The sequence below is a fragment of the Pseudophryne corroboree genome, assembly GCF_028390025.1.
Source record: "Pseudophryne corroboree isolate aPseCor3 chromosome 3 unlocalized genomic scaffold, aPseCor3.hap2 SUPER_3_unloc_22, whole genome shotgun sequence".
NCBI lineage: Eukaryota > Metazoa > Chordata > Amphibia > Anura > Myobatrachidae > Pseudophryne > Pseudophryne corroboree.
In genome coordinates this window covers 323,250-349,806 of record NW_026967511.1, presented here as the reverse complement: position 1 = coordinate 349,806, position 26,557 = coordinate 323,250, and the positions used below count along the sequence as shown (strand labels likewise).

At 47.9% G+C, this 26,557-nt stretch overlaps 1 protein-coding gene across 1 annotated transcript in view; it reads right to left on the bottom strand.

The window, feature by feature from the left end:
* Window positions 1-9,961: 9,961 nt before the first annotated feature.
* The window catches only part of LOC134983731 (gastrula zinc finger protein XlCGF26.1-like), a 56,831-nt gene continuing 40,235 nt past the window's right edge, over window positions 9,962-26,557 (bottom strand). The window contains exon 3 of the mRNA XM_063949377.1: window positions 9,962-12,444. Within this exon, the coding sequence (XP_063805447.1) occupies window positions 10,808-12,444 (1,637 nt within the window). The 3' untranslated portion in view covers window positions 9,962-10,807. The remainder of the gene's footprint in view (window positions 12,445-26,557) is intronic.

Sequence of the window (26,557 nt, the reverse complement as noted above, 5' to 3'; positions counted from 1 at the left end):
CAGCGTCAGGTAGCATGTAATGAATCAGTCTGACTCATTATATGTCGCTGGCTGCTGCGGCTCCCGAGTCCCCCTCTCTCCTCCTTCCTCCATAGATGTGCCCCTGCTCCTCTCCGGCAGCCCGCAGAACACAGCGTCAGGTAGCATGTAATGAATCAGTCTGACTCATTATATGTCGCTGGCTGCTGCGGCTCCCGAGTCCCCCTCTCTCCTCCTTCCTCCATAGATGTGCCCCTGCTCCTCTCCGGCAGCCCGCAGAACACAGCGTCAGGTAGCATGTAATGAATCAGTCTGACTCATTATATGTCGCTGGCTGCTGCAGCTCCCGAGTCCCCCTCTCTCCTCCTTCCTCCATAGATGTGCCCCAGCTCCTCTCCGGCAGCCCGCAGAACACAGCATCAGGTAGCATGTAATGAATCTGTCTGACTCATTACATGTCGCTGGCCGTTGCCGATCCTGAGTGCCCCTCTCTCCTCCTTCCTCCATAGATGTGCCCCTGCTCCTCTCCGGCAGCCCGCAGAACAGAGCATCAGGTATCATGTAATGAGTCAGTCTGACTCATTACATGTCGCTTGCCGCTGCGGATCCTGAGTGCCCCTCTCTCCTCTTCCTTCCCCCATAGCTGCATACCCACTTTTCTCTGGCGGCCCACAGGACAAAGCAGCAGGTAATGAGTCTGAGGGACTCTTTACATGCCGCTGGCATCGCAATGCTTGACAGCGGTGGGCCCCGGTGCAAGGCACCACTGGTATTTCCGCCATTGGCTCCTGGTCACCATCCGCGGCCGGGCCCTCTGAGACTCATGGGGCCCTAAGCGCATGCCTAAGGTGCATAGTGGTATATCCACTCCTGCCAACAGGACAAAGAGGAATCGGGCATAAGACCAGCTGATCAGATACAGTAGAGTCAGGAACAGCATTGAAGACTGAAATTGGGTAAAGAAGAAGATCAAAAATGTTCAAAGTGTTTTTGTAGGAGCACAATAAGTACATGGAATCACAACGTTCAGGAGCCGGGACGGATGAGGTTGACAAGCCAACGCTGTGGTATTATGACCTCATGAAAATCACTTTGGAGCAAGAGCCAAGGATAAGGTCACAGTGTAATCTGGATCCGGATTCTCCCACTCTTGTGGAAGAGGAGGCATCGGAGAGTCTGGATCTGGTACACACACATTTGTATTGTATTGTACCCACACATTTTTACATGGAGATCATTTTTGTTTTATATTGCAGGATATTACACCGAAGCTGGAAGTGGAGCTTTCCATGAGTGAGGTAACTGAAGTGGATGACCCAACCCCATAGTCATCACCCCTGAAACAGCGGAGGTTATCAGCGGAGGTTATCTGGAAACCCACTTCCGCCCTGCCCAGCTCAGTTTTTTACTCACGCTGAGGAGGTTCTTAATAGGCCTCAGGACTTAGAGCAAACTTTTGGTAATTACATTGCGGCGGAGATGTGACTGATGGAGGATCAAAAGATCTACAAGCGTCTGGTTCTTGATGCTACCTCATGCGTACATGATGAATCTCTTTTTGAGGCGTGTGAGATAACACCACCTGCCAGGCGCTATCTACCAAGTGTGCCCCCACCCACCTACCCACATCACCAACCTATGCATTGTGTCGGAAAACCCTCCTCAACAGATGAGCTATTTTCCGCAGGGACCCACACAGACCACCTCCTCCTCCCATTCCAGAGCGTCGTCCAGTGGTACGTACTTAGACATGCTGAGTACACAGTCCTCTGTACTGGACCATCCTCATTTTTTACATTTAGAATTAGTTTTTTTCAAACTGGTTTTTTAGTTGTGTTTAAAAAATTGTTGTTGCTCTTACCCTAGTCTCTTGCTCCAAGTGACCTGTATTGAGGTCATTAGTACCACAGCGTTGGTTTCTTGACCTCATTGTCCCAGACTTCTGATCATTGTGATCTATGCACTTCTTGTGTTCCTTCTAAAAAACACTGTTCAGAAATCTGCACTTTATCTTCTCTCTCCAATGTATGGTGGCAGCGCTGATATTCTGTGGGATACGCCTGGTTCCTCTACTGGTTACTGTTGGCATATTCCTTGCTAAAAAGGCTCTTGTTCTCCTGATAGAGTCAATGAGTCCAGACCATAATTGGTGATTTTCTTCTATTTTTATAAATAAAGGGGTATATTCAATTGCAGTCGAAAACAGCCGTCTGTCAAAAAGACGGCAGTTTTCAACCTTTTAAAAAAAGTTTTGACTTGTCGAAAAGCACGTGGATCGGCGGAATAGCTGCCGATCCACGTGTTGATGTCGAAAACAGGGCCAAATCCGACAGGTTTTGGCCCCGTTTTCGACCATCTCAATCCGACATCAAAATGACAGTAACATCAACAGCTGAACAGGTAACACCAGAGAAACCTGCAGAAAGTCACCGCTCAGAGGCGGGCGCCCAATATCCCTTATGGACTACGAGAAAAGGATTTACCGGTAGGTATTTAAAATCCCATTTTCTCTAGCATCCATAAGGGATATTGGGGATAGGTTAGTACGATGGGGATGTCCCAAAGCTTCCAGAATGGGCAGGTACATGCAAAGACAACTGCAGTACCGCCTGCCCAAACTGGGTATCGTCTTTGGTCAGGGTATCAAATTTGTAGAACTTCACAAAGGTGTTAGTCCCGGACCAGGTAGCGGCTCAGAATAGTTGCAAGGCCAAGACCCCACGGGTAGCCATCCAGAAGGCCCCACTGATCTTGTAGAGTGGACCTTCAGTGACTTAGGAACAGGTAAGGCTGCCGACACATAGGCCTGTTGGATGGTAAGCCTAATCCATCAAGCAATGGACTGCTTTGAAGCAGGACAACCCTTCTTCTGCGCATCATACAGCACGAACAAGGAATCTGTCTTCCTGACCCGAGCTGTGCATTTGACATAGATCTTCAAAGCGCGCACCACATCCAAAGACTCCGGAGGAGCAGAAGCATCAGAACAAGACGGAACCACAATAGGTTGAGTCAGATGGAGAGCGGAGACAACCTTAGTCAGGAACTGCTGTCTAGTCCGGAGAACCTCGTAAGTAGGGATTTTTACACGATAAGGCCCCCAATTCTGAGACGCGTCTAGCAAAAGCCAGGGCAAACAACATCACTGTCTTCCATATGAGGTACTTATCTTCTACTGTCATCAGAGGCTCCAACCAGGAGGACTGTACAAATTGCAACACTACATCCAAAGCCCATGGTGCCATAGGCGGCACAAAGGGAGGTTGTATTTGGAGCACCCCTTCTAAGAAGGTCTGAACTTCTGGCAACACAGCCAACTCCTTCTGAAAGAAAATTGAAAGAGCTGAAATTTGGACCTTAACGGAACCCAGACGTAAGCCATTATCCACACCAGCCTGCAGGAAACATAGGAACCTTCCCAAGTGGAATTGTGCAGGTGGATACATGCATTCCTTGTGCCAAGTATCTCCTCCAGATATGATAATGTTTTGACGTCACAGGTTTTCTGGCTTGCACCATAGTGGCAATGACCTTTTAGGAAAACCCTCTGTGAGCTAGGATATTCCGCTCAACTTCCATGCCATCAAACGAAGCCGTCGTAAGTCCGGATAGATGAACGGTGCTTGCTGAAGAAGATCCTTTCTTAGCGGCAGAGGCCAAGAATCTTCTATGGACATGTCCAGAATAGTTGCGTACCACGCCCTTCGGGGCCAATCTGGCGCAATCAGGATTGCTTGGACTGTGATGTCTGATCCGTTGGAGCACCCTTGGGATCAACGGGATCGGAGGAAATAGGTAGACCATATAGGTAAGGCCAAGGTTACATCAGTGCATCCACTGCACTCGCCTGAGGGTCCCTGGTTCACGAGCAGTAGCAGCAAAGCTTCTTGTTGAGGCGAGACGCCATCATGTTGATCTGCGGGTATCCCCACCTGTCAACAATCTGTTGAAACACCTTAGGGTGTAATCCGCTTTCCCTGGGTGGAGTTCATGGCAACTCAGGAATCTGCTTCCAGTTGTCCACTCCCGGAATGAAGATTGCGGACAGTGCGCTTGCATTTCTTTACACCCAGAGAAGTATTTTTGACACTTCTCACATGCAGGCTCTGCTTTTTGTCCCTCCTTGTCTACTAATGTACACCACTGCCGTGGCGTTGACTGACTGAACCTGGATCGCCCGATCCCTGAGCAGAGAGAAGGCCTGAAGCAGAGCATTGTATATCGCCCAAAGTTCCAGAATGTTGATCGGGAGTAGGACCTCTTGGGCAGACCACCTGCCCTGGAACTGCGCCCCCTGGGTGACAGCTCCCCATCCTCGTAGACTCACATCCGTTGCGAGGGTCCAATCCTGAAACATCAACTTTCCAGTAGGTTGGAAGACTGCAACCACCACACGAGCGAAATACTGGCTTGGGGTGAGAGCTGAATCCTTCGGTGCATCTGGAGATGCTAACTGGACCACTTGTTCAGGATGTCCAATATGAAAGGTCTGGCATGGAACCTGCGTATGAGGCCACCATTTTTCATAACAACTTTATGCAAAGGTGAATGGAAGCTCGAGCAGGATGGAGAACCATGCAAACCATCTCTGGAAATGTTCTAACCTTGTCTTCTGGGAGAAACACTCTTTGAGCCACAGTATCCAGTATCATACACAGAAACAGGAGCCGTTGAGATGGTTGCAGATGAGACTTCTGTAGATTGAGGATCCACCCGTGGTGAGACAGAAGTTGGATACTGTGATCTATAGGAAGCAATAGAAGCTCCCTGGAACTCGTTTTTATCAGGAGATCGTTAAGGTAAGGGACAATGTTGACCCCCTGGACTCAGAGCTGGAACATAATTTTCACCATCACCTTCATGAACACCCTCGGAGCTGTAGACAGACCAAAGGGCAACACCTGAAACTGGTAGTGATCATTCAGTAGGGTGAACCGTAGATAGGCCTGATGAGGTGGCCAAATCGGGATATGCAGGTAGATGTCCTTGATATCGAAGGACACAAGAAATTCTTGCTGTTCCAGGCCCGCGATTACCACTCTCAAAGATTCCATCTTGAATTTGAAAACATTCAGGTAATGATTCAAGGACTTCAGATTCTGAATGGATCTCACAGACCTGTCTGGTTTTGGCACTACAAACAGACTGGAGTAGTAACCTTGTCCTTGTTGTAGCAGGGGTACTGGAACAATAACCTGGTATTGGACCAACTTGTCAATGGCCAGTAGTAGCGTAACACGCATATTTTCCAAAGCTGGGAAGCCTGATTTGAAAAATCATTGGGGAGGAGCACTGTCGAACTCCAGCTTGTAACCCTGTGAGATAAGGTCCCTTACCCAAGCATCTTGGTAGGAACTGTCCCAGATGTGGCTGTAGTGATGTAATCGAGCTCCCACCGCGAGATCCCCTCGGGGTGGGTGGGCACCTTCATATTGAAGTCTTAGCAAAAGCTGAACTGGTGCTGTGGTCCTGAGAGCCGGCAACGGCTGGTTTCTTAGCTTACCTCTGGAGCCTCTAGCTGTATTAGAGCCCCCCCTGGCCCTAGGTCGAAATCTGGAGGACCAAAAGGACTGAGTAGACGGTCCTGGGTAGGTACATGTAGCAGGCGGAGCCCCTGAAGGGAGAAACATGGATTTCCCAGCAGTAGTTTTGGAGATCCATGCGTCCAGTTCACCTCCAAAGAGCCATTCACCTGTGAAGGGAAGAGATTCCACATTACGTTTGGAGTCCGCATCTGCAATCCACTGACGCAACCATAAGGCTCTGCGTGCAGACACAGCCATAGCCGTGGTCCAAGCATTAATATTGCCAATCTCTTTAACGGAGTCACAGAGGACTCTTGCCATGTCCTGAATGTGTTTTAGGAAAGTTACAGTAGTAACCAAGGTCATATCACCTGAAAGGCCCTCCTGACTCTCAGTAGACCATGTATGAATGGCATGTGTCATCCGGCAACCAGCAATGACCAGCCTTTGAGCTACACATGCATCAGTGTAGATTTTAGAGTGGTCTCTAGTTTTCTTTCCCCCGGGTCCCTTACCATAAAGGAGCCCAGAGCAGGGAGTACCGCCTTTTTAGAAAGGAGAGACTCAGACATCAACTGCTGGAGATTCTTTCCAGGATTTCCTGACTTCAGGGGAAAAAGGGAAGGTATTTAAAACCTTTTGGACACCTGATATTTTTTATCTGGATTTTTCCAGGCTATTTTATATAAATCATCCAATTCTTTAGAATCAGGAAATGTAACTGTCAGTTAGTCTTGTGGGAGGAAAAGTGACTGCTGATTAGTAGCGTCCTCCAGGGGGAGCTTTAACACATCCCGAAAAGCCAATATGAGGGGTGCGATACTCTGGGTAGGGGTGGAATCCCCACTTATGGGGTCCACATCATCATCCTGTATATCATCATCAGTATCTGATAGGAGTGCAGGTAGAGCATGTTTTTGTGCACCTGCAGTGGACAGGGGGGATGTTTTGCAGCTAGATTTGCCACTGCTTGTTGCAGTTCATGAGTCTTATTGGCATTTGCAGTGAGCTGAGATGACATATCAGACATCATAGTTTTGATAGCCCCCAGCCAGGAGGGCTCTGGACTCTCCCCCACATTGTTATCAGCATTTTGTGATGACTGACTACACTGCTCATATGATACTGAGCCAGATGAGCTAGGGGAGAATCTAGCATTACATACACTGCATAACTTCTGTTTTACCATTGTGAAAAGAAAAACAGGTACTATACACATACAACACAGCCAGAAATACAATACAAGCCTGTCCTATTGCATGTGAGAGGAGACACAGGAGAGAGAACACCAGCGCAAAATAGTGGCTGTCCCCCTCTACACCTAGTAACAGTGATCCAGCGTGTGACCGTTATGGAGCTGTGTGAGGCTGCTGCTAATGCAGAGGAAGGTGGCAAAATGCCGCTGAGCCTGCTCTAATGTGGCTCCGCCCCCGCTATGGCGCCGGAGCTACTGTGTATTTTTTATACTGGGCAGGTCTCCTAAATGTTAGTAACCTCACATAAATGCTTGGTATCATGTAATAAGCCAGTCTCACGCAGGGGTCAAAGCAGGTCCCCCCAGGTGGGACCCGTATGCCTCACCCGCACTTTTGCCGAACAGTGAACTGGGGAGAGGGGTCCCCGGTGTGTACTCCCCACCGATGATCACCTTTAAGCAGCATTAGGGGTGTGCGGCATGTTGCGGCTGCGATAGCCAAGGCGCCATGCCCCGCTGAACAAACAGCCCCTCAGGACGGTGGTCCTGCAGCAGGGAAGCGGCCCTGCACCTCAAGAGGCCGGTGACCGTCCCCCTGTAACTCCCACGGTGCAGGTAGCTGTCGCCCAAACAGCATAACGAACTAAATAAAAGTGTAAAAGAAATTGAAGAAAAACTCTGGAGCTGCAGGGTGTGCATCCTCTCCTGAGGGCACTTATTTCTAAACTGACCTGTAGGAGGAGGCATAGAGGGGAGGAGCCAGCACACCCAGTGGCAGAAATTGAAAATGCACTGGCTCCTTTAAACCTGTCTATACCCCATCGTACTAATTGTCCCCAATATCACTTATGGATGCTAGATGAAATCACATGATGTAATTGCAGCCAGGCCACTGCCCCAACTCCACATAGATGCACTGATATAAAATGTCTGCCACTATTTAGTTACACAGAAAGAGACACCCCCCCCCCCCCCCGTAATGTCATCTCACTATTCACACGAGCTGTCAAATTCGGACCTAGCCAAAATGGCAGCGTGTGTACCCACCTTTACACACCAGACGGGATATTTATACACAGCAACACTGATATTATGTGGACACAAAAGTAACAACACAAGTGACACAGTAACAGGAAATTGTTTCTGTCACCATAGCGACAATTATCTGATAATAAGATAATACACAGACACATAAAAAGACTCAACGGAAATCTTTTGTTTTTAAACGACTTCATTTCATATCTTTAATACACATGTATTTGTCTGTATTTTAAACTTACAAAATACTTTACTCTGCACAACGTGGATAAAATATCCTTTTAAGCACAGAAACAATTCAAGTAACATTATAGTATTGCAGGTAAGTAAAACAGATACATATCAGGAGATCCAAAACCCTATGGGGGTCATTCAGATCCAGCTGCAATAGCACACACATATTGTGGTCGCATCCCTGAGGAGCTAACGCAGGCGGGCCGGAACCATTTTCCGGGGGGCTGCGTGATGTCACATCTGCGTTAATCTCTGATTAACCCCCTATAAGCTTCCAGAGTGCACCTCATATCTCATCTTTTCCAAGTTACTACACATGATATGAGATCGGTAGCAGCACTACTTTCAGGATTATTACACAGAACACACATAAAGGCTGACACAGCAAATAACAGTAACACATACAAGGGATTAATTAGAAATAAGGAAGTATAATAATCATTAAGTCTAATTATCAACTGATTCTGTGCGGGACCCATACCCCCATAACCTCTTTACTGCCTCCAGCAGCCCCTGGTACTGCACTGCGGCCATCCACCCTGTCTCCCCACTACTGCCACCTACCCTATCTCCCCCCACTATTGCCACCCACCCTGTCTCCCCCCACTACTGCCATCCACCCGTCTCCCCCAACTACTGCCACCCACCTGTGTCCCCCACTACTACCACCCGCCCTGTCTCCCCCCCACTACTGCGATCCACCAGTCTCCCCCAACTACTGCCATCCACCCCGTCTCCTCCTACTACTGCCACCCGCCCTGTCTCCCTCCACTACTGCCACCGACCCTGTCTCCCCCTACTGTCACCCGCCCCGTCTCCCCCCCACTACTGCCATCCACCCCGTCCCCCCCCCCACTACTGCCATCCACCCAGTCTCCTCTCACTACTGCCACCAGCCCCGTCTCCCCCTGTTACTGCCATCCGCCCTGTATCCCCCCACCACCCATTCTCTTTCCCAACTACTGCCATCTGCCCTGTCTCCTTCCACTACTGCCATCCACCCGGTCTCCCGCTACTACTGCCATCCGCCCTGTCTCCCCCCACTACTGCCACCTGTTCTTTCCCAACTACTGCCATCCGCCCCATCTCCTTTTACTACTGCCACCCACTGTTTCCCCCCACTACTGCCATCCACCCGGTCTCCTTTCACTACTGCCACCCGCCCTGTCTCCTTCCACTACTGCCACCCATCCTGTCACCCCCTACTACTGCCATCCACCCTGTCTCCTTCCATCACTGCCACCGACCCTGCCTCCCCCACTACTGCCATCAGTCCTGTCTCTCCCCACTACTGCCGCCCTCCATCTCCCCCCGCTAGACACCCACCCTGTCTCCCCCCACTACTGCCACCTGCCGTCTCTCCCCACTACTACCATCCGCCCTCTCCCCAACTGCTGCCACCCACCGCCTACCCCCACTACTGCCATCCACCCCGTCTCCTCCCACTACTGCCACCTGCCCCATCTCCCCCTACTACTGCCATCCACCCTGTCCCCTCCCTACTACTGCCATCCACCCAGTCTCCTCCCCCTACTATTGCCATCCACCCGGTTTCCCCCCACCACTGCCACCCGTTCTCTTTCCCAACTACTGCCATCTACCCCATCTCCTCCCACTACTGCCATCCACCCGGTCTCCTCCCCCCACTGCTACCTGTTTTCTTTCCCAACTACTGCCATCCGCCACGTCTAATTTTACTACTGCCACCCACTGTTTCCCCCCACTACTGCCATCCACCCTGTCTCCTTTCACTACTGCCACCCGTCCTGTCTCCTTCCACTACTGCCACCCATCCTGTCACCCCCTACTACTGCCATCAGTCCTGTCTCTCCCCACTACTGCCGCCCTCCCTGTCTCTCCCCGCTAGACACCCACCCTGTCTCCCCCTACTACCATCCACCGTCTCCCCCACTACTGCCACCCCCCCCTACTGCCACCAGCCCTGTTTAACCCCACTGCTGCCACCCATCTTCCCCACTACTGCTACCCGCCCTGTCTCCCCCCACTACTGCCACCCACCCTGTCTCCTACAACTGCCAGCCACCATGTTTTCCTCCCCCTTGTTGTTGAGCTTCTATCAAATGGACCTGTTTCATGAGGATTGAGTCAGTCAACTGTCATCACCCACACCTGGAGCTCAGCTAGACAACCATTTGGGATTGGTACTGGGTTCTCAGCACCCAGAGCAAAAGTCAGGCCACCTGCATAGCAGTGGTAGATGAGGGCATGAAATCTGATTGTTTTACCCTGCGGTAGCATGTATATTACAAAAAGCATAGGAGATAGGATAAGAACCTTGAAGAACAACGCATGGCAATGATAAGTATACTCCAGAAGATTAAAATGGTTCCTCACCTGAGTGATGTCTATTGTGTGCAACAAGAGCTGATTTATTTCTCAGAGTATGGAAATGGATATTCACCTGTGTGACTTCGCTGATGTGTAATAAGATGTGATTTCTGTGTAAAACATTTCCCACTCAGAACATGGAAATGGCTTCTCACCTGTGTGACTTCGCTGATGAGTAACAAAATGTGATTTCTGTGTAAAAAAATTTCAGCACTAACAGCAAGAAAATCAATTTTCACCCGTGTGACTTCTGTTATGCATAACAAGATGTAATTTCAGTGCAAAACATTTCCCACACTCGAAACATGGAAATGGCTTCTCACCTGTATGACTTCTCTCATGTTTAATAAGATCTGATTTGCGTGCAAAACATTTCTCACACTCAGAACATGGAAATGGCTTCCCACCTGTGTGACTTCGCTGATGTGTAAATAAATCTGATTTCCGTGTAAAACATTACCTGCACTCAGAGCAAGAAAATTGATTCTCACCTGTGTCTTCTCTGATGTATAACAAGTTGTGATTTCCGTGCAAAACATTTCCCACACTCAGAACATGGAAATGGCTTCTCACCTGTGTGACTTCTCTGATGTATAACAAGTTGTGATTTACGTGCAAAACATTTCCCACACTCGGAACATGGAAATGGCCTCTCACCTGTGTGACTTCTCTGATGATTAACCAAACACGATTTGTATGTAAAACATTTCCCACACTCAGAACATGGAAATGGCTTCTCACCTGTGTGACTTTGCTGGTGTCTAGCAAGACGCGATTTCCGTGGAAAACATTTCCCACACTCAGAACATGGAAATGGCTTTACACCTGTGTGACTTCGCTGATGTGTAACAAGTTGTGATTTCCAGGTAAAACATTTCCCACACTCAGAGCAAGAAAATGGCTTCTCAACTGTGTGACTTCTCTCATGTTTAGTAAGATCTGATTTGTGTACAAAACATTTTCCACACTCAGAACAGGGAAATGGCTTCTCACTTGTGTGACTTCGCTGATGAGTAACAAGTAGTGATTTTCGTGGAAAACATTTCCCACACTCAGAGCAAGAAAATGGCTTCTCACCTGTGTGACTTCTCTGATGTATAACAAGATGCGATTTACTTGAACAACATCTCCCACACTCAGAGCAAGAAAATGGCTTCTCACCTGTGTGACTTCTCTGATGTTTCAAAAGATCTGATTTGTGTGCAAAACATTTCCCACACTCAGAACATGGAAATGTATTCTCACCCGTGTGACGTCGCTGATGTTTAACAAGATGTGATTTCCGTGCAAAACATTTCCCACACTCAGAGCAAGAAAATGGCTTCTCACCTGTGTGACTTCTCTGATGTTTAACAAGATATGATTTGTGTGCAAAACATTTCCCACACTCAGAACATGGAAATAGCTTCTCACCTGTGTGACTTTGCTGATGTGCAATAAGATCTGATTTCCGTGTAAAACATTTCCCACAATCAGAGCAAGAAAATGGCTTCTCACCTGTGTGACTTTGCTGATGACTAACTAGACACGATTTGCGTGCAAAACATTTCCCACACTCAGAACATGGAAATGGTTTCTCACCTGTGTGACTTCTCTGATGACTAACAAGACACGATTTGCGTGCAAAACATTTCCCACACAGAGAACATGAAAATGGCCTCTCACCTGTGTGACTTAGCTGATGTGCAACAAGTTGTGATTTCCGTGCAAAACATTTCCAACACTCTGAACATGGAAATGGCCTCTCACCTGTGTGACTTCGCTGATGTCTGACAAGATACCATTTGTATGTAAAACATTTCCCACACTCAGAACATGGAAATGGCCTTGCACCTGCCTTACCTGTCTGTGGGTTAATAGGCTTTGTGTTCTGTGTAAAACATTTGGCATCTATAGAACAGGGAAACTCTGTATCTACTCTCAGAGCTGTAACAGATGCACCAATATCAGAGTGATCAGGAGAACATTTCCCAGGATCAGAGGGACCAGCTGATAGAGCTGGATGTATAATTGGGGTAATGGGGTTATCTCCTGGAGAATCCTGTCTACTGTCATTATCTTTTATGTCACAGTCCGGGGATAACATTAGATGTCCTTCTGAGATATTCCTGCTTGTGTGTCCATCTGCTGGAAATAAAATACATTATGGAAATGTGACATTTTCTGTAACTATATTAATCTTGTAAACAATAGGAGAAGACGACTCTCTGGGACACTTAATTGTAAATGTGTGTGTATAATAAATCATAACTTTTAATGAAGGCTATATAATATTGTGTCTCAGACTATCATTGTGTCCACCCTCCTGAGAACACTCACAATAACAAATGTAATATTATAACAAGACTTAGATTTCTCACTCTCTTTTGTACTGGTAACTAACCATGAAGAATAAATGGAGATGTAGTCACTCGGCAAGTCCTATGTCAGCACCAATGTAAAACAATGGATGGGGAACATATCGTATGAATTGGAGATTCTAGCTAAACAATAACATCAGTCGTATGAGCTGATGGATCAGAGAAATGTCTCCTAACGTTACTCCTGGAAGCATTGGTAAGGTAGCATTCCTTCATGTGTGTGCTCATACGGTGATAAGCCTGTACATGTGATACTCACCCTTATATAATGTATATTGCTACAGCAGAGTAAGTGTGAAACAAGGTATTTTACATGCAATACACCATATAATATATTGCAATCATCATCATCTGCTAGGTTATAATCCACTCTTACACCCCCATCAGTGTCTTACCTCTATACTCTCAATAGTAATAAGGATGATGTGTGTACGGTACGTATGATACAGAGAATAACATCTCAGAATCTATACAGCTGCCGCCATACTTCTGCTTCTCATACGTGTGCTACTGGCAGCAGTGAACATCTGAGTGAGAGTGCAGGGAAGACAGCAGAGTCTGATGAGAAAGAGACTGGATCTGCCTTTGTAGGGATGTACTACACATGGCACCCCTGTAAGTATATAAAATAATAAGAGGGGCGTGGTCCATCCGGACGTGCTTTCTGGAGCTCTCCTCACTAAGTGGCTTCTTATCTACCTGATAGCTCTCAGCCGCCGCTGGGACAAAGACCCAATCTATTAAGTCCCCCACTCCTCCTGCCCTAAAGCCGCTCACTCCGGGCACCATTCACTGCCGCAGCCTAGTGACACCGCTGAAGTCATGGGTTGTTTTCTGGGGCTAAGTGCACTCAGTCTTTTCTGCACGCTCTGGATAGCTGACTTGGAAGCGCTCTTGCCTCAGGTGGGAGCACTTGCTCTCCCGCTACTGCTGGGAAAAGAATGGGCTGCCCACAGTCACCAGAGCCCGGCAGTGATATTGGGAAGTGAGGTGGCTCCATTTTGGATCCTGGTGCCCGGCCATCGCATGATTTGCCTTCTGCCTTCAATAAGGTGTAAAATTGATATAAGCTGCTAAATAAGTGTTCGGATGGCTGGACCGGGGTCACTACACTAAATTGAGGCATTTGCCTGGAGGTGAAACTACCTATTTATATGGTACCACTATCATCTCCTTCCTCTCAGTCTACATGCAGAGCCCAGTATCAAGTATCGTCTGAGTACAGCTCATTCTACTCTGATTACAACCTCACAGTATATTATTTTGTGGATTTATTCACTGAATATATTTTGCCATTTGTGTCTCTCTGTGCTGAGTACTTCCCGTTTGTGATCACACTGACCTCTAGTGGAATTTCTCGGTCATTACTGTGTTATTTGAGTTGCATTACATCATGCTTATTTGAAATTTTGGCTCGGATACCGCCGTCACCCCAACTAAGAATGTCATTTTGAACTGAGTAATCTTAATGAGAGCTCCTGACAACGTACTACTGCTTTTATTTATAGATCGTTTGCATTTTCCTATCTCTGAGAGGTCCCTCTCTTTGTAGCTGGCTTACCATGCCTCCAAAAAAATATTAAAAAGGTACCAAATCGGCCCCACTTGTCCATCTCTTTGGTACCTTGAATTTAGGCGGTCCTTCTGAGACCGCTACATCATCATCTGCTTCCTCTTGTCAGACGCACAGCCCAGCTGTAATGGCTGAAGACATCTAAAGACACTCTAGATGGTCCTGTTACTCTACGCTCTATACATTCTATGTTATCTACATTTAAGGACTGAAATAACCTCAGAACTTAACTCTAATATTCAAGCTTTGAGTGAGATTGCCACTCGTACAGCCTAAAAAGAAAGAGATTGTTGTGTCTCCTAAAGATCTGATTTCAGCACATGAGACCCTTCAGGAAGACACGGTCTCTATTCGTGATAAAGTCATTGATTTAGAAGACAGGTCTCGGAGAAATAATATCAGAATAATGGGCGTTCTGGATTCTGTTACAAATGCTGAGCTTTATGATTATGCCACGGTCTTCTTTTCAGAAACTTCCACCAAAGGCTTCTGACGCGGACTTTCTTATTGATAGGATCCATAGACTCCCAAAGTCCAAACAGGTTTCCAAGCACCGAGGGACACTCTGCCTAGGGTCCACTTTTTCACATTAAAGAACGCATTCTACGAGCCGCTTTGTCTTCCTCCCCATAGCTGAGTGCCTGGATAATGTGCGCGATTTCCGGATATTTCTCCTGCGACGCTGGCCAAAAGGCATCTATTCCACCCAAGAAAATGTACAATACAAACGGGGCTTTCCTACTAAGATTATTGTGATGTGAAACGGCGCCTTCACAGTGATACCTTCACCCGAGGATGGCCCTGCTATTCTGAAAAAGTGGGACACTCCTGTTGACAGTCCTTCATGACACTTTACCTAAACTAATCCCGGAGGAGTTGTCTCCCATCTCGAAGTAATATGCTAAAGGAGTAAGACTGTTAGAGACACTCAGAGTTTGTTTCCTACTGTAACATGTGCCAACTGGGACTAAGTTACTGGGCATGGATCTATTTTTGGGCCAGATTTATTTACTCTTGTTATGGGTATAAAACGTGTATTTTTATCTTTATTTCCTGTGCTACGTAATTGCTATATGGTATATGGTGTGATATTCTTTCCACTGTTATGTTTCATAATATCTTTCTAGAATGTTGGGGTGTTCAGGTAAAGCATGACTGATTCATGTAACATCCTGTTGCCCAACTGTGTTGGTAGAACCTAGATTGGATATCGGGCCATGTTCTTAGCCTTTACCTCCTTAGGATACATTGAGATTTGATATATCTTTGTACAATTGTTGCTATGATGACTAGATTTTGCCCTCTCGTATGGCTACTTGGGGTAGTCGGTGGATTTCGCTTTTAGGCCCGACTGCCACATTTTTCAACCTTTCTGTCACGGTACCCTAGTGACGGAATCTCTAGCTCCTTTATGGACACTATTTCTGTTTGTCGCCCATATTTGTTCCCTATTTTATTTCTTATGTTATTTGATAGTTTGAAGTATGCACACGCCCTACAGACTCTAGTGGACTTTACATAGATGATCCTAGATGTTTCATACCATGATTTGATCTCTCTCTAACATGGTGAAGGATTTAAGTCTTAGTGGGTAATTCAGAGTTGATCACAGCAGAAAATTTGTTAGCAGTTGGGCAAAACCATGTGTACTGCAGGTGTGGCAGATGTAACATGTGCAGAGAGAGTTAGATTTGGGTGGGTTATATTGTTTCTGTGCAGGGTAAATACTGGCTGCTTTATTTTTACACTGCAATTTAGATTTCAGTTTGAACACACCACACCCAAATCTAACTCTCTCTGCACATGTTACATCTGCCCCATTGCAGTGCACATGGTTTTGCCCAACTGCTAAAAAATTTGCTGCTGCGATCAACTCTGAATTAGGCCCTTGATGTAAAACGTCTTAATTCTCCTCATAAGAGACTGTGGCCGGGGATCCCCCAGCCACATGTGTAATGGCGGCAGCGGCACTAAAGGGGATAACCCTTAGCTGCCCGGTGCCATTATGAAGACAATAGGCGCTTGGTGCCACTTTTAAATGTACCTGGGCACTAGGCGCCATCGTTAAATGTTATAGGCGCTAGGCGCTGAGTGTTTAATAATGTTTTAAAATGTAATTGTACACAGCGTTGTGGTCGCAGACCTCTCAGGCGACAGCGGCAGTGAGGTAGCCCCCGAAGCACTGACCTGTGTGAGTGTGCCAGGGTAGAAGGGCACAGGCTTAGTGTATATTTAAACAGACATGTACAGTGTTATGCCTTGAGAAAGATCATCCGATCGAAACGCGTTGGATAAACAGAGGAGATTGGTGGCGAACCGACCAGACGAGGAGAGGACAAAGTATCCACGATTGGAGCCGGCTTCCTTTGGGACATAGAACATCTATGCAGCTTCTATACGTGCACTTTCAAATCCCGAAATCTGGTAGGAGGCCACCCTCATAAGTTTGAGATGTGAAATGGATATATTTCTTTTCTGCTTATGATGAAGATTGCTGATATTGGATTGCAATTTTTAATATTAAAATAGAGATTTTTATTTATTTGCTGGACTGAGATTTATTATACATCAAGTGAAGATCTCTGCTACTGAATTTTAACATAGAGTGTTATGAATGTATTACACTAGATTGTGTTTTAATTTTTTTCTTTACATGTAAACGTCACTGGAAATATATGTGATTACTATTGAGGTGCAGAATAAACCCGGGAGATAGCGGAATACGAGGAAATCTCTCTGCTTTAAGATAAGTAGAGTTTATTTCTCTATCACTCACCAATTAAGGAGCGCAGAGGAAGGGATATCTGAATTTTTTCGGTAATCTAGAGTGTTTATGTGGGTGAAGGTAACACCCTTTTCAGATTTCCATCCTTCTGCTGCCTACATGCGCATTTTCAAGCAGGTGTAAAAAATTGTTTTTCTCATGTACAGTGTATTTAAATATATTTTAAAGTGAAATGCACTTACTTGGTTGATTGTGTCCCAGGACGGGGGGGGGGGGGGGGGGGGGGATCCATGGCAGTGGAGGCTGTTGGATTCCTCCAGACCTTTTCCCCAAAAATGGAATGCCTTCCCCTCAAGCCTCCCACATAAAAATAGCTTTGGGAGAGAGAGGAAAAGCTCAGCTTCCCAACAAGCTGCGTGGTTTTCTGGAGCTCCATAGGGATCACCTGTAGCGGGCAGGAAGCCCAGCTCTGGCGCCCAAATTCAGGCTGCAGATGGAGAGCTGGGTCCTGGGGCAGGTTTCTGGAAGCAAGTTTATGCAGGAAGACTTACCCCAGCCCAGACTGATCATCACCAGGGCGGATTCCAATCCTCCAGGATAGGACGGTCAAAGGAGAGTGACCACTCCCCACTGTTCATAGAGGACAATGGTACCTGTGATTGGTTGAGAACAAAAGGGTGGGCTTACCCCCTGTGGTATAATGTATTGGCGTGGGATAAAAGGAGGGCTACTGCACTATGAAAAGTGTATTATACCAACTACTTTCTGCAGTAAACATCTGCTGTATTGCTGTTGCCCCTAGCAATAGGGAAGGGTCTTTTTCAAGACTGGGTGAATAAACATCTTCTGACTCAAGATGACAGCTTCATCTTGTGACCTGCAGGGCTAAGCGAAACCTAGGTCCGTTTTCCGGCTGTCCAGGGTACACCAGCATCTCCAAGCTCCGCCTTCCACCTGCTACCATGCTGTACTTAGGCAAGCAACGATTGGGGATTCGTCAACACCACACAGGGGTGGTAAGACAGTGTGTCAACGCATACAGAGCAGAAATGTGGTTCCAGACACCACGGCAAATAGGAGTCTGGTGGTGGCAGCGTAGTACCCACCCACTGCGCAGTGGGTGGTGTCAGAAACAGGCAGTTACTGACGGTAGGTGGGAATCCCCTATTTGGCCAGGTCCCGTGTGACCTAAAACTCCATTCTGTGACTGGAGGCGGGATTCGAGGCGGTGAGGGCCTTCGTACTGAACCGTCCGGTCACAGAGACGTCTTGCATTAAAATATTTAGCTGACCAGAAGGCGGAAATGGTAGCCATTCAGAAATCACATGCTCCATTGCATTCTACCCCTCAGTTTACCAATAACTACCCAACATGCTATATCTACTGTGGTGTAGCCATCCTTTCTAAGTTGTGACCGGACAGTTCCGTACGAAAGCCCTCACCCTGCCTCGCGTCCCGCTCCAGTCACAGAATGGATATTTAGGTCACATGGGACCTGGCCAATTAGGGGATTCCCACTTACCGTCAGTAACCGCCTGTTACTGACCCCACCAAGTGCGCAGTGGGCTGGTACTATGCTGCTATTACCAAACTCCTTGTTGCCGTATTCTTGAAATTAAATAATAAGATTTTACTCACCGGTAAATCTATTTCTCGTAGTCCGTAGTGGATGCTGGGACTCCGTAAGGACCATGGGGAATAGCAGCTCCGCAGGAGACTGGGCACAACTAAAGAAAACTTTAGGACTACCTGGTGTGCACTGGCTCCTTCCCCTATGACCCTCCTCCAGACCTCAGTTAGGATACGGTGCCCGGAAGAGCTGACACAATAAGGAAAGATTTTGAATCCTGGGTAAGACTCATACCAGCCACACCAATCACACCGTACAACTCGTGATACTATACCCAGTTAACAGTATGAAATACAACGGAGCCTCACAACAGATGGCTCATAACAATAACCCGATAGTTTAACAATAACTATATACAAGTATTGCAGACAATCCGCACTTGGGATGGGCGCCCAGCATCCACTACGGACTACGAGAAATAGATTTACCAGTGAGTAAAATCTTATTTTCTCTAAAGTCCTTAGTGGATGCTGGGACTCCGTAAGGACCATGGGGATTATACCAAAGCTCCCAAACGGGCGGGAGAGTGCGGATGACTCTGCAGCACCGAATGAGCGAACTCTAGGTCCTCCTCAGCCAGGGTGTCAAACATGTAGAATCTTGCAAACGTATTTGACCCCGACCAAGTAGCTGCTCGGCAAAGTTGCAAAGCCGAGACCCCTCGGGCAGCCGCCCAAGAAGAGCCCACCTTCCTCGTGGAATGGGCTTTTACTGATCTAGGATGCAGCAGTCCAGCCACAGAATGTGCAAGTTGAATCGTGCTACAGATCCAGCGAGCAATAGTCTGCTTTGAAGCAGGACCACCCAGTTTGTTGGGTGCATACAGGATAAATAGTGAGTCAGTTTTCCTGACTGCAGCCGTCCTGGAAACATAATTTTTCAAGGCCCTGACTACATCCAGCAACTTGGAATCCTCCAAGTCCCGAGTAGCCGCAGGCACCACAATAGGTTGGTTCAGATGAAATGCTGAGACCACCTTAGGAAGAAATTGGGGACGAGTCCTCAATTCCGCCCTATCCATATGGAAAATCAGATAAGGGCTTTTACATGACAAAGCCGCCAACTCTGACACACGCCTGGCCGAAGCCAGGGCCAACAGCATAACCACTTTCCACGTGAGATATTTTAGCTCTACAGTTTTAAGTGGCTCAAACCAATGCGACTTAAGGAAATCCAACACCACGTTGAGATCCCAAGGTGCCACTGGAGGCACAAAAGGGGGCTGAATATGCAGAACTCCTTTAACAAAAGTCTGATCTTCAGGCAGTGAAGCCAGTTCTTTTTGGAAGAAAATCGACAGAGCCGAAATCTGGACCTTAATGGATCCCAATTTGAGGCCCATAGTCACCCCTGACTGTAGGAAGTGCAGGAATCGACCCAGTTGAAATTCCTCCATTGGGGCCTTCCTGGCCTCACACCAAGCAACATATTTTCGCCATATGCGGTGATAATGTTTAGCAGTCACATCCTTCCTGGCTTTGATCAGTGTAGGAATGACTTCCTCCGGAATGCCCTTTTCCTTCAGGATCCGGTGTTCAACCGCCATGCCGTCAAACGCAGCCGCGGTAAGTCTTGGAACAGACAGGGCCCCTGCTGCAACAGGTCATGTCTGAGCGGTAGAGGCCATGGATCCTCTGAGATCATTTCTTGAAGTTCTGGGTACTAAGTTCTTCTTGGCCAATCCGGAACAATGAGTATAGTTCTTACTCTTCTTATTATTATCCTCAGCACCCTTGGTATGAGAGGAAGAGGAGGGAACACATAAACCGATCGGTACACCCACGGTGTCACTAGAGCGTCCACTGCTATCGCCTGAGGGTCCCTTGACCTGGCGCAATAGTTTTCTAGCTTTTTGTTGAGGCGGGACGCCATCATGTCCACCTGTGGCCTTTCCCATCGGTTTGTAATCAGCCGGAAGACTTCTGGATGAAGTCCCCACTCTCCCGGGTGGAGGTCGTGCCTGTTGAGGAAGTCTGCTTCCCAGTTGTCCACTCCCGGAATGAACACTGCTGACAGTGCTAACACGTGATTTTCCGCCCATCGGAGAAGTCTTGTGGCTACTGCCATCGCCATCCTGCTTCTTGTGCCGCCCTGTCGGTTTACATGGGCGACCGCCGTGATGTTGTCTGACTGAATCAGTACCGGCTGACTTTGAAGCAGGGGTCTTGCCTGACTTAGGGCATTGTAAATGGCTCTTAGTTCCAGAATATTTATGTGTAGGGAAGTCTCCTGGCTTGACCATAGTCCCTGGAAATTTCTTCCCTGTGTGACTGCTCCCCAGCCTCAAAGGCTGGCGTCCGTGGTTACCAGGACCCAGTCCTGTATGCCGAATCTGCGGCCCTCCAGAAGATGAGCACTCTGCAGCCACCACAGTAGAGACACCCTGGTCCTTGCAGACAGGGTTACCATCCGATGCATCTGAAGATGCGATCCGGACCACTTGTCCAACAGATCCCACTGAAAGATCCTTGCATGGAACCTTCCGAATGGAATTGCTTCGTAAAAAGCTACCATTTTCCCAGGACTCGCGTGCAGTGATGCACCGACACCTGTTTTGGTTTTAGGAGGTCTCTGACTAGCGATGACAACTCCTTGGCCTTCTCCTCCGGGAGAAACACCTTTTTCTGTTCTGTGTCCAGAACCATCCCCAGGAACAATAGACGCGTTGCAGGAACCAGCTGCGACTTTGGAATATTCAGGATCCAGCCGTGCTGTTGTAGCACTTCCCGAGCTAGTGCTACTCCGATCAACAACTGTTCCCTGGACCTCGCCTTTATAAGGAGATCGTCCAAGTACGGGATAATTATAACTCCCTTTTTCCGAAGGAGTATCATCATTTCGGCCATTACCTTGGTAAATACCCTCGGTGCCGTGGACAGACCAAACGGCAACGTCTGGAATTGGTAATGACAGTCCTGTACCACAAATCTGAGGTACTCCTGGTGAGGAGGGTAAATGGGGACATGCAGGTAAGCATCCTTGATGTCCAGTGATACCATGTAATCCCCCTCGTCCAGGCTTGAAATAACCGCCCTGAGCGATTCCATCTTGAACTTGAATCTTTTTATATATGTGTTCAAGGATTTCAAATTTAAAATGGGCCTGACCGAACCGTCTGGTTTCGGTACCACAAACATTGTGGAATAGTAACCCCTTCCTTGTTGAAGGAGGGGTACCTTGACTATCACCTGCTGCGAATACAGCTTGTGAATTGCATCTATCACTGCCTCCCTGTCCAAGGGAGTCGTTGGCAAGGCAGATTTTAGGAGACGTCTCAAATTCCAGCTTTTATCCCTGAGACACCACTTGTAGAATCCAGGGATCCACCCGTGAGCAAGCCCACTGATTGCTGAAGTACTTGAGACGGGCCCCCACCGCACCTGGCTCCGCCAGTGGAGCCCCAGCGTCATGCTGTGGACTTAGAGGACGCGGGGGAGGACTTTTGTTCCTGGGAACTGGCTGTATTTTGCAGCTTTTTCCCTCTACCTTTGCCTCTGGGCATAAAGGACGCGCCTTTAACCCGCTTGCCCTTCTGGGGCCGAAAGGACTGTACCTGATAATACGGTGCTTTCTTTTGCTGTGAGGGGACATGGGGTAAAAATGCTGACTTCCCAGCTGTCGCTGTGGAAACTAGGTCCGAGAGACCATCCCCAAACAACTCTTCACCCTTATAAGGCAAAACTTCCATGTGCCTTTAAGAATCTGCATCACCTGTCCACTGCCGGGTCCATAAACCCCTCCTGGCAGAAATGGACAGTGCATTTATTTTAGATGCCAGCCGGCAAATATCCCTCTGTGCATCTCTCATGTATAAAAGACTGCGTCTTTAATATGCTCTATGGTTAGCAATATAGTGTCCCTGTCTAAGGTATCAATATTTTCTGACAGGGAATCTGACCACGCAGCTGCAGCACTGCACATCCATGCTGAAGCAATAGCCGGTCTCAGTATAATGCCTGAGTGTGTATATACAGACTTCAGGGTAGCCTCCTGCTTTCTATCAGCAGGTTCCTTGAGGGCGGCCGTGTCCGGAGACGGCAGTGCCACCTTCTTTGATAGACGTGTGAGCGCTTTATCAACCTTTGGGGGCGTCTCCCAGCGCAACCTGTCCTCTGGCGGGAAAGGGAACGCCATTAGTAACTTTTTAGAAATTACCAGTTTCTTATCAGGGGAAGCCCACGCTTCTTCACACACTTCATTTAATTCATCAGATGGGGGAAAAACCACCGGTAGTTTTTTCTCCCCAAACATAATACCCTTTTTTGTGGTAGCTGGGGTAACATCAGAAATGTGCAAGACATTTTTCATTGCCGCAATCATATAACGGGTGGCTCTATTGGAATGTACAGTAGTCTCATCGTCGTTGACACTGGAGTCGGTATCCGTGTCGACGTCTGTGTCTGCCATTTGAGGTAGCGGGCGTTTTAGGGCCCCTGATGGCTTTTGAGACGCCTGGGCAGGCACGAGCTGAGAAGCCGGCTGTCCCACATCTGCTATGTCGTCAAACCTCTTATGTAGGGAGTCGACACTATCACGTAATTCCTTCCACATTACCATCCATTCAGGTGTCGGCCCCGCAGGGGGTGACATCACATTTATCGGCATCTGCTCCGCCTCCACATAAGCCTCCTCATCAAACATGTCGACACAGCCGTACCGACACACCGCACACACACAGGGAATGCTCTGACTGAGGACAGGACCCCACAAAAGCCCTTTTGGGAGACAGAGAGAGAGTATGCCAGCACACACCAGAGCGCTATATAACACAGGGATAAACACTATAACTGAGTGATTTTCCCCTATAGCTGCTTATATGTATACTACAGCGCCTAAATTTAGTGCCCTCCCCCCCCCCCCCTCTCTTTTTTACCCTTTTGTAGTCTGAAACTGCAGGGGAGAGCCTGGGAGCGATCCTTCCAGCGGAGCTGTGAGGGAAAATGGCGACAGTGTGCTGAGGGAGATAGCTCCGCCCCTTTTTCTGCGGACTTCTCCCGCTTTTTTGTGGATCTCTGGCAGGGGTATTTTTCACATATATAGCCTCATGGGCTATATTATGTGTGCTTTTGCCAGCAAGGTTTTAATATTGCTGCCCAGGGCGCCCCCCCCCCCCCCACCCCAACGCCCTGCACCCATCAGTGACCGGAGTGTGAGGTGTGCATGAGGAGCAATGGCGCACAGCTGCAGTGCTGTGCGCTACCTTGTTGAAGACCGAAGTCTTCTGCCGCCGATTTTCCGGACCACCTTCTTGCTTCTGGCTCTGTAAGGGGGACGGCGGTGCGGCTCCGGGACCGGACGACCGAGGCTGGGCCTGTGTTCGATCCCTCTGGAGCTAATGGTGTCCAGTAGCCTAAGAAGCCCAAGCTAGCTGCAAGCAGGTAGGTTCGCTTCTTCTCCCCTTAGTCCCTAGTGTGCATCCAGCTCAGCCGGGCACAAAATTCTAACTGAGGTCTGGAGGAGGGTCATAGTGGGAGGAGCCAGTGCACACCAGGTAGTCCTAAAGCTTTCTTTAGTTGTGCCCAGTCTCCTGTGGAGCCGCTATTCCCCATGGTCCTTACGGAGTCCCAGCATCCACTTAGGACGTTAGAGAAATCTCATTTTAGTTCTGATTCTGTGAATCTTGAACCAAGGCTTCGTGGCCCACGTCTACCTACTTTTCTAAGTATTGCAGTGTGTGTGTGTGTGCGACAGGTAGAAGCGAAGGCTACCTTGTGTTTAGACGCCAATTTCCTCTTGCTGGTGGCAGCTAAGGTGTTTGATACATCCTGTGTGTCAAAAGTAAGCCCCACGTCGCATGTGGCAATTCTCAAATTGGCATATTTGTGGAATTGGCCGGCAGCGTCGTGACACGCTGACTTACCACAACTGTGTAGTGTTGACTAATGCCCACTAGTTGCTCGACTAGGCTGCTGCACGGTAGCTGGCGGGAGGCTGAGCTTGGAGACGCTGGGTGCACCCTGGATAGCTGGATGTTTGGCATAGCTCTGCAGGTCACAAGATGAAGTCTTGAGGCAGAAGATGTTTATTCACCCAAAGTCTTAAAAAAGACTCTTCCCTATTGCTAGGGGTAACAGCAATACAGCAAGATGTTTACAGCAGAGTGAAAATGGTGTAATACCTCTGGAGGCTCACAGGCCTCCTCTTTTTTATCTTACTCCAGTACACATACCATAGAGGGCAAGCACACCATGTTGTTCTAAATCATTGTTTACCCATGTGCTGTGTATGCCTTGGCCACATGCACAGCTACCATTCTCCTCTATGGACAGTGGGGAGTGCTCATTCTCCTTTGACTGTCCCATCCTGGAGGGTTTGTATCCACCCAGGTGACATTCAGTCTAGGCTGGGGGAAGTTTTCCCGCCTAAACTACTTCCAGGAATCTGCCCGGGTACCCAGCTCACCATCTCCAGGTTGAAATTGGGCTCCAGAGACGGGCAGCCATGATCCCAGGTCAGGATTTCCTGCCCACCGAGGGTGATCCATATGGAGCTCCAGAAAAACACTCAGCTTGTTTTAAAGCTGAGCTGCTCCCCTCTCCCCCCATGGTATTTTCATGTGGGGGGCTAGAGGGGAAGGCATTCCATTTTGGGGGGAAAGGACTGAGGGAATCCAACAGCGAGCACAGTAATGGATTCCCCCCTCCTGGGACACACAACCAAGTGCATTTCACTTTAAATACAATTCAAATACACATTGTTGCTTAAATATACACTGAGCCTGTGCAGGAATTGCAGTACTTCACCATACAATAAATACATGTATATATACATTATATATATATATATATATATATATATATATTATTTTTTAAAATACATTTGAATACATTATTAGGTTTGTTTTTACATTTTATATTTGTCCTGTGCCCAGCGCTGGGCTCTCTCCAGAGTCAGCAGGGTGCACTGGGGGGGGGGGGGGGGGGGCTGCAGCAAGGGCTGTTACCTGCCCTGCTGCGGCCCCCCATCACCCAGTGTGGCGCACCCACTACCCCTTACTGTAGCCCGGCAACCTGGGACGTTCATCCCGGCCGCCGTGGTTTTCTCCCTGGAGCGCTGAGGCTCCCGAACGACGGATTCGCAATATTGCGATTACACCTCTCTTAGCAGTTTCTGAGTAGCTCGAAACTTACTCTGCCATTGCGATCAGTTCAGTCAGTGTCGTTCCTGGTTTGACGTCACAAACACACCCAGCGTTCGGCCAGGCACTCCCCCGTTTCTCCAGCCACTCCCGCGTTTATTCCAGAAACGGTAGCGTTTTTTTCACACACACCCATTAAAAAGGCCAGTTTCCGCCCAGAAACACCCACTTCCTGTCAATCACATTACGATCACCAGAACGAAGAAAATTCCTCGTAATGCCGTGAGTAAAATACCTAACTGCATAGCAAATTTACCTGGCGCAGTAGCACTGCGGACATTGCGCATGCGCGTTAGCGATAAAAAAATAACGAGCTAACAACTCGGAATGACTCCCAATATTACTTAAACTACATAATCGATGACCATCATCTGGGACAGATCATGAAACATCTGAGATAAGAGCGGAGTATTCTTATTTGTTCTTGCTATTACTGTAACTGAGTGTAACTTGTTATTTGCAGGGTCTCATTGTTGTAACTTAGAGAAATAAATGCTTATCCTTTATGAAATGTCCTGTGTCAGTCTCCATATTTATCACATTGTGTCCCAGAACTTGGTGACTTGAATTTTTCTACAAACAGCAATTTCAGGGTCTGATCACACCCCTCTGATAGGGTCCTGGTCGCCTTTTCCCGCTACTCCTCCTTTACCACCTTGGAGATTGCAGGATTATATATTAATGGATGCTGAAGGCACCAGAATTATGCAAGAGGCCCTGTCCTCCTCCTTAGACGTGAACGTGAAGATACTTCCATTAGGAACCATTGGTGTGCCCTTAAGGCCATGGATCAGAAGCCAGAGAAGGTCA